Raw genomic sequence first — 16,650 nt, 5'->3', positions numbered from 1 at the left:
TGCTGGAGGCTGGCCCCCAGGCAGCGATACCTGGTGATCCGCAGAGATAGTGTAGAATAATATAGTTTCATGCGAGTTAGCTATTTAAAGCTGCAGACCACAAAAACCACTGTTTTTGCCGAGTCACAGACTGCCCCGCCCGGGAGAAGGCGTTAGAGAACTCACCTGGTCGCTGGGCTCAAAGCTCATCCCCTCTTTCACAGCTTTCATAGCTGTTAGTTGTGTGTGACCGGCAGAGTCGGTCTTACTGTCCAGCCGCTCAAGTTTGGGGGTTATTTCCGGTAAACCAATATCTTTAGTATCATCTTTATCAAGCAAATAGCGAAGTAGTGCGTTCTCTTTCTTCTTGGGGCTCACTGGCTCCGGTTTGACAGCCACTTCTGACCCAGGTGCTGTGCTGCTGGACTCCTGGCTCAGCTCTTTGCCTGTGGCTTCTGCGGTCAGCTTGGCCAAGTCCACAGGAGAACTGCTGTCCTGTAAGAGTCTGTGCAAAATCTTATGCTTCTCCTTGAGAGAGGTGCCATGCGTGGACCCAGGTCCAGGCAAGCTCCCTGCAGAGTCCTTATTTGTGTCTGACAAAGAGCTGGGCAAGGGGGAAGGCTCCATCTGGTCGGACTTGGTGGTCAGCAGCTGGAGGAGCTTGGTCTGCCCTTTGCTGTCATGCAGCCGGCTGTGTCCCTCGGCCCTCTCCCCGCTGGCTGCCTGGGGCATGCTGGAATCACTGGGCTCCTTTTGCTCTCCAGGATGGCAGCTGGCCTCTGCTTGTCCAGTTGTACCTTCTGATGGCTCCCCATAAAGTCCAAAACAGTCTTTGGAGTCCAAGCTTCCCATCTTGCTGAGTGGGGGAGGATTCATATTAACTGGGGAGTTTTGCAAATTGCCCATTTTTAGGTCCGGTGAAGCCAACGATGACCCTAATGAGACCCCATGGCCCTCGCTGAGGGCTTGCAGTGCATTGAGGGAACTGTTGGTATAACTATGGCTATTTCCTGTGCTGCTGCAAACTCCCACAGGGGAATGCAAGCTTCCTGCAGGGGAAAACTGACTGGGTGGGATGCGAGGACTGCCAGCCACGCCGGGGCTCATGCGATGCCTTGGTGAGAGCATGGAGGTGGGTTGCCCTGGGTTCATGCCGGGGCTGCTTTGTGAGGGACTGTTCATTTTGAGTGCATAGTTACTACCCTGAGGAGTGGTTGCTTGCATGCCTGACACATGGTTCATGCCCCCAGAACCACCAAACCTGCCCATAGGCATGCCCATTTGTTCCTTTGGGCCATTCATGGGAAAATTTATATTGCTACTGAGGGTCATGTCCTGACCTGGGTTCCCACTGCACATGGCCTGATGGGCAGGGCTGCTAGAGCTAATTGGATTCAATGGCTTCCCCATCGCTTGTCCAGTCAGATCCGGATTCATTACACATACATTCTGCTCTCTGTATAATGAGGAAAGAAACATATATAAGATAAAAGGAAAAATACCCAGCCAATTGTTATTAATTTGAAAAATGGTAGGGTATCTTTTCTTTACAAAAGCAGACTACATCTAAGGGATAGGCAAGACTTGGACGAAAACACCTGCAATTACAGACTAGACTGAGCATGTACAGTTCTGGACCAAGAGGGATGTTTCTCAGGCAACTCAAGATGTCTGTGGTTTTATTCAAGTGTGAGGGGTTAAATTCGACTACTTCCAAATTGAAATTTCAGTAAGTAAGCAGGACATTCGAAAGATTCCAATCATGCATCTCCCTCATGAGCAACTGAGGGCTTGTAGAGCCTGAAAGAGATGACCCAAATAAGTACTACCTGATTCAATCATTTGCCACATATTTCCGTTCCAACAGCGGGCACATGCCTAGAGATTCTTACAGATGGCACTTGGTGGCTAGAGGCCTTGGTGGGGAAAGCCTTGCCCTGAGCTGTTAGTGATGGTTCCAGAGGCAGCAGGAGTTATTCTGACAGGTATTCGTTACCGTGTGTAACAGATTCCCACCCCTCTCCGCAGTCACTGGAGGCTAGAGGAGGACAGAGTGGGCGGGGGAGGTTCTGGGGCGACACAGCCTGTGAGTTTAACATGCCCCCATTCCAGGGCAATTCCCATCCATCTCCTTAACTGGTGGACCCCGAGCCCCGTAAGCTTCTGTTTCAGCCTTGGCAGTTGCTTATGAGCTACCAAGCACGTCACTGACTGCCAAACACCAGCTTCAGCTGGGGTGGGGGAGGGGGAAGATGTGCCACCTCGATAATCCCTCTCACACAGTTTCAATCGGAGGTCAGGTTGACTAACAGTTGGAGACTAGGGCTGCCGGGGTTTTTATTCCTGTACTAGAAAGCAAAACAAGTGAGAAATGCAACACCCTGGGACTCTGAGCAGGGCAACTGTGTATATCTCCTGGCAGTGCCTCATAAAGCTCCCCTCAGCATGTACAGGAACATTTATAGAATCTGAAATTCAATCATTTTCCTAAATGAGTATCTTAAACAATATGCTCTATGACAGTTATTTAAAATTAACATTCAATTTTCTTTCTTTTACTATAGAAATGGTTACCACCACTCAATTTAAAGTCTAATGTGAGGAAATTTAAACCCAAGAACAAAAATCAAAATTCGCCTAAGAATATACATTGAAAAGTTTAAGCACACAGGATTAGAAACCTTATCCTTGGCTTCACTTTGCCTGCTCTTGCCTGTGTTATCCCCTGAATTTCCCTTTGAGTATAACAGGAGGGTGAAGCCAAGCCCTGTATTCTTTTGTTTGAGACAGGGTCTTTCTATGTAGTCCTGGCTGTCCTGGAGCTTGCTATATAGACCAGGCTGGCCTTGAACTCTCAGAGATCCACCTGCCTCTGTCTCCCAAGTGTGGTAGTAAAATTCCTGTGTTCTTAATGTCAAATGTAAAAGCCTGACGTTACTGGTCCAGTGGGGTGGTTTCTAGCCACGAGTTAACAGCAATCTCATTCACAGTTTATAACGCCATACAGTCAAAGAACAGGAGTCTGTGGACCCTGAGAAGCTACAGGGTGCCATATTGCTCTTGTAGTGTTCCCTCCCCAGAGGAGGGAAACTGAGGCTTAGGGCACGATTACCTGTGAAGCATGTGTAAGGATATTACAAGCTGAGGCTCATTAGTCGTCTGAGAACGGATGAGTTTGCTTTTCGTCTGCGCAGCAACAAGAGTGCCATCGGACAAAGAAAAACGGTAGATTTGACTGAACGCCAATCCTTGTCTCAGAACTGCGGCAGAAAGGGAAACAGAGGCATGTTTAGAAAAAACTAAAAAGAAAGAAAGAAAAAGAAAATCAGGGAGGTGGAGCAAGGGAGGACTGTCAAGACATAATAATAGTGAAAAACTCCATTAGGTTTCCTACCAGCCTGCTAAAGAGTTACAGGCCATAAAACATCATGATATTAAAATACACATTTTAAAAGCACGTTTACTTTTCACTCAAAATACCAACAAACAATGGACTTTTTTTGTATGACAAAGACTAACAGCTTGAAAACTCAAACTGCCCTTTATTTTCTAAGATTTGTTTTTACTTTTACTTTAATTTTTATTTGTGTGTATGGGTATTTTGCCCAAATATATTTAAGTGGAAATGGAGTTAGAGACTGTTATGAGCCATCATGTAGGTGCTGGGAACCGAACCTGGGTCCTCTAGAAGAGCAGCTAGTGCTCTTAACCTCTCTCTGGGCCATCTCTCCAGCCCCCTCAATTGCTCTTTCTTAAATCATTATTATGGGGCAAAGTGAGTGTAAACAGTTTATCAGGTCAAAATAAGCCTTTCTCTAACTTCTTAACGATATTAGAAAACACCACAACAGCATATCACCCCAAACATGGAATTTCCAAGTACAATCTGCCTTCGATTCCCTTTACAGTGTAAACAACCAGATGAGAGCTAGGACACTGTTGTCTGTACTCATCCTGAGATGACAGTGCAGTAAGTGGAATCCCCGTGCTTAGGAGGACAGGAAGGAAAGGTCCAGATCTTCTGTCAGAAGAAAAGGAAAACCAAACTGCAACCCATGTGCAGACCCCAGCGAGAGTGATTACCTTACCTTCCAGATAAAGGCCAGATACTTCTACTTGAGGACAAGAAATACAAAGCAAATCAACTGGCTTAATGTAATTTCTCTTATAATAACCTTGAGATTTATGGTCTCCTTGAACTGTATTTTTTTATTTTTACTTTATTTTATTTGTTTACTTATTTGTTTTTGTTTTTTTTTCCGAGACAGGGTTTCCCTGTGTAGCTTTGGAGCCTATCCTGGACTAGCTTTGTAGACCAGGCTGGCCTCGAACTCACTGAGATCTGCCTGCCTCTGCCTCCTGAGTGCTGGGGTTACAGGCGTGCACCACCACTGCCCAGCTTGAACTGTATTTTTTTAATATTATTTTTTTTAGAATTGTATTTTATAATGAATATTTCATATAAAAATGATTTCAATTCAGAAAAAATAGTGATAAAACTCAGTTGCTTCTTAAATAATTTTAAGAAGGCGGTCATGTTTCTCAGACACAACTGTTAGTACAAATTTTGTGGGCTGAACATCAAGCCCCCAAATGACAAAGCACATTCACCATGTTGGGAACTGCAGGCAAGGGAGGAACTCTGATTTCCTGTACAGCTTCATCCTGAGTTTGTCAGATGGCCCCTCCATCTAACAGCTCAGTTAGACACGATACTGGGACACATCTGTCTGCTATCAGCCACTGCCTGCATGGATTCTGAAGTGGCAGTACTGGGAATCAGTCACTGTTCTATGTGAGTGGTGCTCTGCAAAATAAGCACGTGTCTACAGGTAGCAGAAACACAACTGTGTAAAGGACTTGCATTCTCAGTGGCTTTTAATTTTAGATTTCTTCTGACCTTGGCTGTGACCGCTGAGGAGTTTCCATTTCCATTTGGTCTGTATACTAAGGAACAATGTGTGAGCACATCAATCATTCAGGATGCTCCCAAACTCAAAGAAAACCTAGCATATTTCTTGTACTTGATGCAGGTGGAAACTTCTGGGACTACCTGCTTCTTTAAAAAATTATTATTTATATATTCATTTTTGCGTCAGTATGTATGAGTATATACATATGGTGCATGTTGTGTGCAGCACTGTGTGCCTAGAAAGCCCTAGCAATCCTATCTTACCTTCCACAGTGCAGGCGTTATAGGTGAGCACATAACCATACCTGAACTCAGGTCCTTATGACTGACTGGCAAGCACTTGGACCCACTGAGCTATCTCCCTGGGCTCTGGCTTTCCCCATTCTGTATGTCTATGTGCGGTTTTCCTCCAGTGGTCCTATCTCTCTAAACCTAGACTAGCATATTGATATAAACTCTCACGTGAGGAACCAGGGAGCTGGGAATTAAATGCAGGGCATTCAGGATCCAGGGACACTGAACATGCTTGCCAAGGGTAGCTCTTTAATTTCTGCTTTCATTCCAAGCTATTATCTAGTGAAACGGTAGGTTAAGTACTGATTTCTGTCCAATACACCATCTGTATTTGCCCTTACTCTAACAGTAAGAACAATTGTGGAAGGTACACAATGTTTGATTACTTGCTTAATTTTGAAGAAATAAGGATGAGTGAGATACATGTGTGGGAGCAAATGGAAGTAAGAGTACATTTACTATATCTGTGCTTCTTAAGTGGCCTCAAAAGCATAAAGCTTAATATACAAACCTTACTAGTTAAAAAGCCAAGGTCACAGATGCACTCTAAATGGACGAGAAACTACAGCTCCATTTTCCACAAATTAGTGAGATCCTCTGCGGCAGAGGCAGACAATTGCCCATTCCGAGGTCTGAGATGCATTGATTGCTCTGCCATGAGTCCCTCATGCTGTGGAGCCCACGCTAACCAACTGCATTCTGGCCAGGCCTCCTTCCCCCCTCAGCACTTGTGAAAACAAAAAGATTCTGTTCTGTTTTCAGTTGTTTAAAAAGAAAATCAAATTTTGCTTGAGAAAAAGTGACTTTGGGTAACATGGCAGCGTGACAACCAGGGTGGGTTTGTGGCTTGCAGATGTCATCAGTTGATACTGTGTGAATGCTCAGGAGCTAGGCACTTCCCCTGCCTGGGTCTCCACCTCACTGGCTGGGTGTGGGGACCAATGAGATGACAGAGGAGGACAAGGCCATTCAAAGGCAGTATTCATTAAGGGCTGGGATATACTGAGAGATGGCTGAAGTGTTAGTCTGTGACCCAGACCAGGTCAGGTTGCCTTTCTGGGCATCTGGAAACATCTGGAGTCTGCTGTCTGTACCTTGAAGGGGAGCTTGGATTTGTTCACTCTTGCAGATTTCATCTGTTCCTCCTTCCAGACCACCCTTATGAACTGGTTCTTGTTTCCTCAGTTTACATAGAACTTGGTTGTCTTGTCATACATCTAGAAGTATGAGGATTACAGAAAATGACCTTTCTTTCCCCTTCTTTCTGTCCATCTTTGGGGCATTGACACCTTTTGCTTTATTTCCTCAAGTAGCTTATTGGGCCAGGCAGCAGCAGCACAGGACTCAGAAGCTCTGAGGGAGCTTCGGGAACCTCTTCTTGGTGGAACATCCCTAGAGGAAGTAACTCCAGAAACTGCCTGCAGAGTAGTGTGCAGAGAGCCCTACCTTCATGATGATGCCTCTTGGCGTATGACAGAGTCTCCCCTTCATGCTGTGTGTGGAACTTCTGAATGCATCTTCTCACCAGATCCTCCCAGCCCGGCTTCATGGCGGCTCTCATGGTGCTCGTGTCCAGAGAAGTGATCTTGCCTATGAGATAACGGCATTACATTTACAACATCTATTTTCTAGAGAAACAATGAAAATTTAGGAAGACATACACTTATTCAGAGTCACTGCCTGAATCTGTGGGGGATTAATCTGAGACCCCATGATACTAAAATGCCTGGGCACTAAAGCTTCTCATGTAAAATGGTACAAGATATATAGATGACCTCTATCTTCCTGTGTATTTTTTATTTTATTAACTTTATTTATTTATTCTTCTTATATAGTCCACTCTAAATTGGAATACATTCTCCAGCTTAGGCTGGCCTTGAACTTCAGAGCATTTCTGCCTTGCCTCCTAAATGTGGGATGGGTTTCAGGGATGTGCTATCATTCATGCCTAGCTTCCCTCTCCCCTAATCATTAAATGACCTCTAATTAATATTATATTCTATACAGGACAATGATCATATAGACACCTTTGAAAAACGGAATCATTTTGATGTGGGGTTGGTGGACCACGGAGCGAGCTACAGAAATGGTAAACACGCGGTCTGGAGCCCGCAGCACAAATACACCTCCAGAAGAAACCCAGTGAAGCCAGCTTCCCCGTCCCTCGAGAGCCTCTGCCCCTCAGCACTTCCACCCCAGCAGTCCTAGCTACTTCTCAACATCGTGACAGACAGATTTGCTGTGGAAAGCGCTCTGTATAAATAAAACGCTGATTGGCCAGTAGCCAGGCAGGAAGGATAGGCGGGACAAGAGAGAAGAGAATTCTGGGAAGTGAAGGCTGGGCAGAGAGACACCGCCAGCGGCCGCCATGACAAGTGAGATGTAAGATACTGGTAAGCCACAAGCCACATGGCAAAGTATAGACTAATAGAAATGGGTTAATTTAAGACAGAAGAAGTAGATAACAAGAAGCCTGCCATGGCCATACAGTTTGTAAACAATATAAGTCTCTGTGTGTTTACTTGGTTGGGTCTGAGCGACTGTGGGACTGGCGGGTGAGAGAGATTTGTCCTGACTGTGGGCCAGGCAGCAAAACTCTACCAACACAGATTTTTTTAAATACTAATTTATTCATTCTTATTTTATATATATTGCTGTTTTACCTGTGTGAGGGTGTCAGATCTTGGAATTACAAACAGTTGTGAGCTGCCATGTGATTACTGGGAATTGAACCTGGGTCCTCTGGAAGAGCAGTCAGTGCTCTTAGCCACTGAGCCATCTCGCCAGCCCCCACAGACAGTCTTGTATTCAGACGCTTTTGTCTTCTTTGACCAGGACTTACCTTGGAGGTCCTGGCGGGTGGTAAAGCTTTCTGATGAGGGAAGGGCTGGTCTTTCCTTCATAGGGACTCTGCGCGCCACACAAATCAAGCAGGACTGCAAATCTTAAACAGACACAGTTGTTTAATCATACTAAGATTTTTATTTGTAGTGACCAAATCAATTGCACTATCTCTGACTACACAGCCTCATAAGTCAGTGGGAGTTGCCATGGCCCGCTGCCTCTCACCAAGTTAATTCTCTGTCCGGATGTAGTGGGAGGCAGCTGTGAGGCTGATACCCAACGACACAGCACACATGGGCAGAGGCCACCCAAACTAGAGAGTCGGTGACTGGAAACTGCCTCCCTCGTGAAGACAAGGATGGGGACCATTTTCGTTCGCTAAGTCACTGAGTGAAAACCAAATTAATTCATAATCAAGTAAACAAATGAAAAGATCAGACTAAAATTGGACCTGTTGGTCAGGAGGTGCTGCTCAGCTCCAGAATTGCTGCCTTAGGCATCAGCCTCTTGACACGGAGAGTCCCTCACACAGCCAGTGCTAACATTTAGCTCTGCTTCCACTTCAATTTTTTTAATTTTATTTTTTATGTGTATAGGTGTTTTGCCTGCGTGTATATCTGTGTATAACTTACATGCATGGTGCCTGTGAAGTCCAGAAGAGGCGGACAGATCCCCTGAAACTGGATTTATAGATGGTTGTGAGCTACCATGTGAGTGCTGAGAATTGAACATGGGTCCTTTCGAAGAGTGATCTTAACTGTTGAACCATTTCCCCAGGTCCCACTTTCACTGTTTTCTACATGGAGGATCACTTCTGGGGAACCATGACACACACATACATACATACATACATACATACATACATACATACATACATACACACACACACACACACACACACACACACACACACACTCACTCATTTATTATATATACACTATTCTGTCTGCACATATCCCTGCAGGCCAGAAGAGGGCGCCAGATCTCATTACAGATGGTTGTGAGCCACCATGTGGTTGCTGGGAATTGAACTCAGGTCCTCTGGAAGAGCAGTCGGTACTCTTAACCTCTGAGCCATCTCTCCAGCCCGGCACATTTTATATACTGGAGAACAGTGACATGCTTTATCCACCTTATAACATGCAGAGCATTATTATATGGCTCTTTCAAGTTAGAGAAAGGCTGGCGAAAGGCTGCTACAGAAATAAAACAGGTTCTTCACATCCTCTTACTCCACAGACTTGCAATCATTCACCTTGAAACCTGGGAGGTTGTTTTGTTTTTTGTCTTTTTTGGGGGATATCAAGTAATATCTGGTATCTTTAGATTAAAATGCAATCATCATGGAGAGTGGGGTATGTGGCTCAGTGGTAGAACACTCCCTACAATGTGTAAGGCCGTGAGTTCAACACTCAGTATTGCAGCTACAATAAAAGGAAGAGGAAAAGCAAAAAGAAGCCCTCATTTATGCTACGCTTTAGGAACAAACAGATCCATCCCCAACTGCCACCTCCCCCTCCCCCCCCTTATTTTGTTTGGTTTTTCGAGACAGGGTTTCTCTGTGTAGCTTTGCGCCTTTCCTAGAACTCACTTGGTAGCCCAGGCTGGCCTTGAACTCACAGAGATGTGCCTGACTCTGCCTCCCGAGTGCTGGGATTAAAGGCGTGCGCCACCACCACCTGGCACCTTTTTTCCTTTTAAGGTAAGAGTCTTGCTATTCCCTCTGGCTGGCCTGGAACTCACTTTGTAGACTAAGCTGGCCTCAATCTTGCAGTGACCCTCTGGCTTCTATCTCTTAAGTGCAGGATTACTATGGTTATACCAGCTTAAATAAATGGAATCTTATCTAAGTGCTAGGATTAGAGGTATATACCACCACACTCTGCCTCAAATCCAATTTTGTTAATTAATTTGAAGATAGAGTCTGCTTTATCTTCGGCTGACATCAAACTTGCTGTGTGTGGCCAAGGGTGACCATGACTTTTCTGTGCCTATCTCCTGAGTGCTAGAATTACAGGCCTCCTGACAATGCCTGGTTTGGGGACTCAACCCAGGAGTTTGTCATGTTAGGCAAGCACTTTCCCAAGAACTACATCCTCAGCCGGAATCCACACACTCTCATCTCTAGGACATAATAGTGAGTTGATACCTTTGGAATATCACAGATGAATCTACAGTGCATTCTCTTGTTGAGTGAATAGAACAAAACTGTCTGATGGTCACACCCAAACAAAGGCTAATTCTGAAATACCATGTATTTTCTATAATAGCACTCTTCATAATCCCTTTATGGTAAAATTTAAAAAACTTACACATTTTAATTAACAAGTACGAAGCTAATATTCAGTGGTGACTATAGATCATCAATAATCGTAAGTCCTATGTGTGTGTGACTTGGGCTGACCTGTCTGATTACCTCTAGAGTATTTCCTTGCACTAGAGTGAGTCACAAGCTCATTCCCTCCTGTTGCTCCCACAGAGTGCTCTCTGCAGCAACATCTTATACTAAGGAGGGGCTCTTGGCTGTGTGCATTAGCTGGTTGGAGGGCATCTCGTTAGGGAGTGGTCCAGTAAGCTTACACACCTGGAAGCCCTCCACTGCCAACTCCTTTGTCTGTCCACTCTGCTATCATACCACTTTGAAGACCTGGTGTCCACAGAGAAGTTACACAGAGTCCATCACTCCCTGGAAAGTCTGTGGAAAATGCTGCTTGTATCTATCTACATTCTTCTGGGGCTGTGGCATAAGATTTGCATTGGTGTTCAAGGCAACCCAGGGTCCCCTAACAGTCACTGTCAGAGCTGCAGAAGTGCCATGGTCACCAGGCACACATGTCCCTGGTTGTGCTACTGCAGTTTCAAATGCTGCTTTCATGTGAGTCCTGGCAGCTGCGCTGGACATGGAGATATACCACTGTCTTCAGCACAGAACATTTTCAAACTGAGACGTAACTTAGAGGTAGAATGCTTGCTTAGTATACACAAGCTCAACCCCCCAATGTTATAGAGGAAAAAACCAAGCTAAACAAATAGTAAAAATGGGAGAGAATCAAGGAACTGCCTCACACCTTCCTGTGTGAGCACTGCTCTTGACTCTTCAGGCTGGGACCAGACACGTGCTCTCCCAGGGCCCGTCCTACCTTCTCCGTCTTCTTTGATGGACTTGGGCTGAGACACAGCGAAGCACTGCATAGCTTCATATTTCTGATGTGCTTCCTGGTTACCGTGGCCTTCCTCTTCTGAATCAGGCAAAGGCTTCACCAGCATCCGACAGTTGAAAGTGTGGCTGTTCCGCCTGGGAGGCTCGCCAGACCAAGAGCCCCCGTTTACTGAGAGGCAAAAGGCAGCCGAGATTACAAGGAAATAGTGGGCTCAGGGATACCCACTGTAAAGGGCACAGGGAAGCACAGGACTTTATACGCCCACCACGCTTGACACTTCCTGAACCACCGTGCTTTACAATGTAGGAACTCGGGCTTTTCAAAATGTCTTCCACACTCTGGAACTTTTACCCTACCACTTCTCTTCAAGTTCATGCCTTGACTTATTACTAAAATAGTGAATACTCTATTTTTGGGTTTTTTAGAGGATTTAGACTGTAGTAGTCAGGAGCATGAAAATAATCGCAACCTGTGATCCGAACCTCACTGAGAAGCCCCATCCCCATCCAGTTGGGTGGGTGTCCACACTCCACCCTTCGGACCAGAGGGAGGTCTGTTCCTGCTGTTCCCACTGCCATCTCTCCCTCCTGAGAGACACCCCAGCTTCTCGGGCCTCCTCTCCTACAGACTGCAGTCAAACTTCCTAAAGGAACTTCAGCGTGTACTTTCTAGTGTGTCTGCCCCTGACCCACCCAATTCCAGTCTCTCATGATTGTTCCATGTAGACTTCCTCAGTGGGACTAAAAATTCTTGAAGACAAAATACAGATACTGTGTCAAGTGAAAAGAACTTCACTTCAAAATTTTAAAAAATTGTCTATATTAAGAAAGAGTTGCTGAATTAAGAGCACGGCATCAGTGTTTTCTGAAACACATTAGAGAAAACAACAAAAGAAAGAAAACCACGACTTATTGGGGTTTCTAAAGAGAGGACCCAAGAGATGACCAAGGGAGAGAGCTGACTCTAGAGAAATGTGCAGCTAGTGGATGAGCTACATGGAGACTCACCCTAGCGTTCTCTCACGCTGCTTCTTTGCTTTACCATCCCCCAAAGGAAAGGGCAACCCTGAGGAAAGCAGTGGGCAGTCAGGGAACACCAGGGCAGTGGGTGGCACGGTGGACCCAATGCCAGCACCTGCTCCCAGGCTGTGGAGGAAAGCAACTCCAGAAGCAGAGAGCTGAAGTCACTACTCTAGTTCTTGAGGGAGGCCTGGCAGCTCCCAGAGCTCGGCAGACATGGCTCACCTCTCTGTCAGCACTTGGGAAAGCTATTCAATGGAGGCCACACAGAGCCAGCAAAGAAGAGTGGAAGTTCTTGGTCCAGATGAAGCGGAAAGTGGAGACTAAAGGAAAAGGAGCAGCGTGGAGAAAGGGAGGGCTCTCAGACAGGAAAATTAAGAAGCATAAGTCCTTTGAGGAACAGAACATTACTGAAGAGACTGAAAAATTAGTCATTTCAACTATGAAACCTGTTCTTCTTATGTATTTACCAGGGAATGAAACACAAGATCCCACACAGGGCCCACAATCTCGGAGGCCTGCTCTAGTCATGGTAAAACAAAGGATTTTATCTTCATGAGGCAAGGCTGGCCATAACGGTAGGCAAGAAGGATCTTTCCTATTTACTGGCTAATTTTAAGACCAGCACATAAAAACAGTAAAAGGATACTTGCAGATTCATACCTGACCTTATTCCCCACTAAAACACGTACGTCGTTTTATCTGTGAAGATGTTCTTAACAGTTTAAGTAAAAATCCTAAAAAATAACCACACTGAGGTGCCCACTGCCAGTGCTGGCCCACACCTGCCATGTGTACTTCTGTAGTGTCTGGAACAAGTGGATGCCAGGAAACTTGAGATGGGGATGGGCTAATGTAGTGGACAGCCATGTGGAATGGCCTTAATAATTTCACCAATAGGCTAAGCCCTGCGATGACACTGCAGAGCTGCTCAAGAGACTAACATGAAAAACCTGGGGCCAATACCTCCAGACTGGGGCACTCGCACCTCACAAACATACCATCTTTTATACAGAGAAGTCCACGAGAGCCAGATCTTAACATGCCACGGCCCATTTTTTAGATGGCCAGAGCAAAACCGACTATCCAAGTTGGTGGGCAGTGGGTGATGTAGGTAAGGGTTTCAACTTGTCTTATTTATTAAAAATTATTAATTTCTATTATTTTCTGAGTTATTTTCACATAGTTCCTACGTTAAGATCAACAGGATCCTTCATTCAGGATCAGCATTGGCATCCATGACTCCTACTGGAATACCTACAGCTGATGTCATGGCCATGACACAACACAGTTCTACCTACTCACTGTCACCAAGAAAATATGTACAAGGGTAAGGGGGCTGGGGGGCATCAGCTGACATTTACCTATGGACTTTGGCAGCAGGTTCTTGACGAATTCAGTGTGGTCCCCGACATGCAGGATGCTGTAGACACTTTTGTTCATCAGCTCTTCCTGGTTATACCTTAGGTACTGTGTCACATTCTCTGATACGAATACCACATTGCCTTCCAGGTTCACTACAAAGAAGAACCCATCGAGGGCCTGAGGAGAAAGACCACCTGTATTAGAAAGGCCACAACATGACAGCCATGCTCTGCAAGGGAAACAGGGTTTCCTTGCCCTTCTGGTTTTCAGAAACAATGAACACACTTTCTCTTGGGAAATAGAAATGATTTCATTCCAGTCAGTGGAAGAGAGGCTAGAGAAGGGTCTCTTGTTAGAACCAAAAAGTAAACACCATGTCTGTTAATCTACCAGGAAATAAACGTTGGTAAATAAATACATGTAGGACTTTATCTGTTTTTCAGACCAGGATAGAAAGACTCTACAAGGCTAGCTCAAGAGCCCTCTCCACCAGCCCATACACCATCACTTTGTTCCACACTTCTGCATGGTATGCAGTGAGAGGAAGGGGCCGGTGATCATTTTTTTTTCTCAGTTTAAAAATAAGTATCAGGGGAAATCCCCTAATTTTTACAACTTTCAAAGTGGCCAGGGTTTAAGTGAAATCACAGATGGTCTCAGACCTTCAAAGCAACATCCGGCCTTCATTGTCTGGTGTGTAAGGAAGGATCTGGGCAGGGTCTCTGGCGCCTAAGTTCTCTACGTGTTGGTAGCATGGGTCCTGTAACGGGCTGTCTCCCTGGTGTCAGTCCAGATCACAGAAAGGTGAGTTAAACAGTAGTAGGAAGTGGAGATAAATGACAGCCACAGGTATGTTTCCTCTGCGGTCGGCACACTGTATCATTCTGGTGTCCTCTGCTCCAACAGTCAAGTCAGGAGCAGATTCGCTGCGGAATGCAGGGGACCTAACTGAAGCCTGACCCTCCTTGTCTGCACTGGCAGTGATGGCTCCGTGTCCAGACACTCCTTTCACACGTCTGCTCAGAGCTCCCTGCCCAGGCAGTTTACTCCACTTAGTTTCTGCAGGATACACGTCTATGTAACACGAATGCACCATGTCCAGTCCACATACAGTGGATACAGACGGGCCAAATGCCGACAAGTTGTTTACAAGAGAAAGGAAAAGCAAACAGGGTGTGGTGGCATACATCTCCAACCCCAGCACCCGAGCGGCAAAGGCAGAAGTGCCGTGAGTTCAAGTCAAGTCTGAGCTTCATGTCAAGAACCTGTCTTGACACAATAACAACCAGCAAAACAACAATGGAGCCAAGCCGCAAACCAAGCCCAACGAAAAACACTGCTGCAGTTTAGATTCTTCATAAATAGTCTGTCAGGTTTCCTCTACAATATGAGCCACATACAGGATAAAGCAAGACTATATCTAAATACATAACTGGCACAGACACAGGCTGCACCAACCGGTGTACACGGGTGTGTGCTGGCAGGGGCACAGGAAGGAGCACATGCCCATCACAGACCCTGTGCCCCTCCCTCTTCAGCTCACTGCTTCTGCTGACACTCAGCAGATGTTCTCAGGCTTTCATCCCTGAATCACGAGCACTGGCTTTTGAAAGAGTATGCCACTTCTTACGGCTTGGTACCCTGGTAAGAAGGCTGATTTGTAGCCTAATAAAACGGAAAGATGAAAGTGGCTCCTCTTCTAAAGCTGTTTGTGTTTTTTGAAAGCTTACTATGATATGCTCTGATGAAAAAAGCGGACATTTGCTCCTGTTGCCTAGCAACCACTATGCTATGATGCAAGCATGAGTGTGCATCTATGCCTAGGAACAGCTCTACTAGAATATGCTTTTCCTGTTTAACTGATTACATGTAAACAGGGATGAAGGTTTCAATTTAAACCATGAGCCACTAGATTCGGGTCCTTCTGCTCTAATATATTTATCTAGTACTAGGATTCTATACAGGTGCTTGCTCTATGCACTCAATTCTCAGAAGATTAGTTTCAAACAGCAAAAATCTTGGTTTGATTTTATGAGTTCAGGGCCACTGACACCCAGCAGTCCAATTTCTATGACTAACGAACTCGTTCTCAAGGGCTCAGCCGTCGCCTGTGGTTGCTCCAAGCATTTCTTTTTAGAAGCCTCAGAGGTCTTCTGAGGAGTCTCCAGTGTTCTTTGCTCTCCCCAGACATAACAAACAGGTATAGGGAAAAATCCCAAGTAAATTTCTGCTTGCAATTCATAAGTTTTTCCAAAGGAAGCCCTCTGCTTCTTTTATGGAATTCTAAATAGTCACCTGGTCACAACCTTCTTTACTGTTTCTAAGAACCGAATGGGATGTGTTCCTTTATGGCTGTGATGAGTATGGAAAATCCGATTAAGTGCTGTGCCCCTGCATACAAGGGCCAACCTAGGTCATTTAAAGCCTTTCACTAGCAGGTTCAGCCCCAGGGAATGAATTTTGTTATTTTTTAAATGTAAAGACCGGTCAGGCGAGCTTTATTCTTCCATCTCCAGCCCCCAATTAGACAGCAGGTTCCTATTGAATTAGGTTTCTAAAAAACAAAAATTGTCTTATGAGAAAAGGGACAATAAGGTCAAGAGAGTACTAGCTAGCTTTGTTTTAAAAATGCCAGGTCTTACTCCCGCGTGGCCAAAGCTGCAGCAGGCATGGTGCTTCTGAGAGGACAATGCTGCAGCCCTGGCCACGTGGTCCTTTCAACTCAGAACGTCCCCAGCAGAGCAAATCACTGGGAGAGCTCACATAACTGACACCTCAGCATCTCGGTTCCTTTACTCAGCGGTGTTTTTCCTCTCATCTTACCATGTCCCACATGTAGGATGTACATTTTGAGAAAGGGACAGCAAAGCACTTTGTGCTTAGTACTAGTTAACAGAACTGGGGAAGATTTTATAAGCTTCATAAGATTTTATAAGTAGCCGCCCTAAGGCCACCAAGAGCAACCACTCCGTTATGCTTTCAAAAAGTTCCTTCATCCTATTTCAAGCTTCATGGTTATGAGACAAATGAGCTAGACAGAAGTAACAGCCCGAGAAGCATCAACCTCTTTGGTTTT

At 45.4% G+C, this 16,650-nt stretch overlaps 1 protein-coding gene across 1 annotated transcript in view; it reads right to left on the bottom strand.

Moving 5' to 3' along the window:
* The window catches only part of Ncoa2 (nuclear receptor coactivator 2), a 245,191-nt gene that overhangs the window by 28,748 nt on the left and 199,793 nt on the right, over positions 1 to 16,650 (bottom strand). Inside the window, exons 6-12 of the mRNA XM_036178914.1 lie at positions 13,574 to 13,751; positions 11,170 to 11,358; positions 8,028 to 8,129; positions 6,632 to 6,775; positions 3,092 to 3,239; positions 1,320 to 1,435; positions 166 to 860 (exon numbers count right to left, since the gene is read on the bottom strand). Of these exons, the coding sequence (XP_036034807.1) occupies positions 166 to 860; positions 1,320 to 1,435; positions 3,092 to 3,239; positions 6,632 to 6,775; positions 8,028 to 8,129; positions 11,170 to 11,358; positions 13,574 to 13,751 (1,572 nt within the window). The remainder of the gene's footprint in view (positions 1 to 165; positions 861 to 1,319; positions 1,436 to 3,091; positions 3,240 to 6,631; positions 6,776 to 8,027; positions 8,130 to 11,169; positions 11,359 to 13,573; positions 13,752 to 16,650) is intronic.

Source organism: Onychomys torridus, chromosome 2 (assembly GCF_903995425.1).
Source record: "Onychomys torridus chromosome 2, mOncTor1.1, whole genome shotgun sequence".
NCBI lineage: Eukaryota > Metazoa > Chordata > Mammalia > Rodentia > Cricetidae > Onychomys > Onychomys torridus.
The sequence above is the reverse complement of the archived record's forward strand: the minus strand, read 5'-3'. Positions and strand labels throughout refer to the sequence as shown.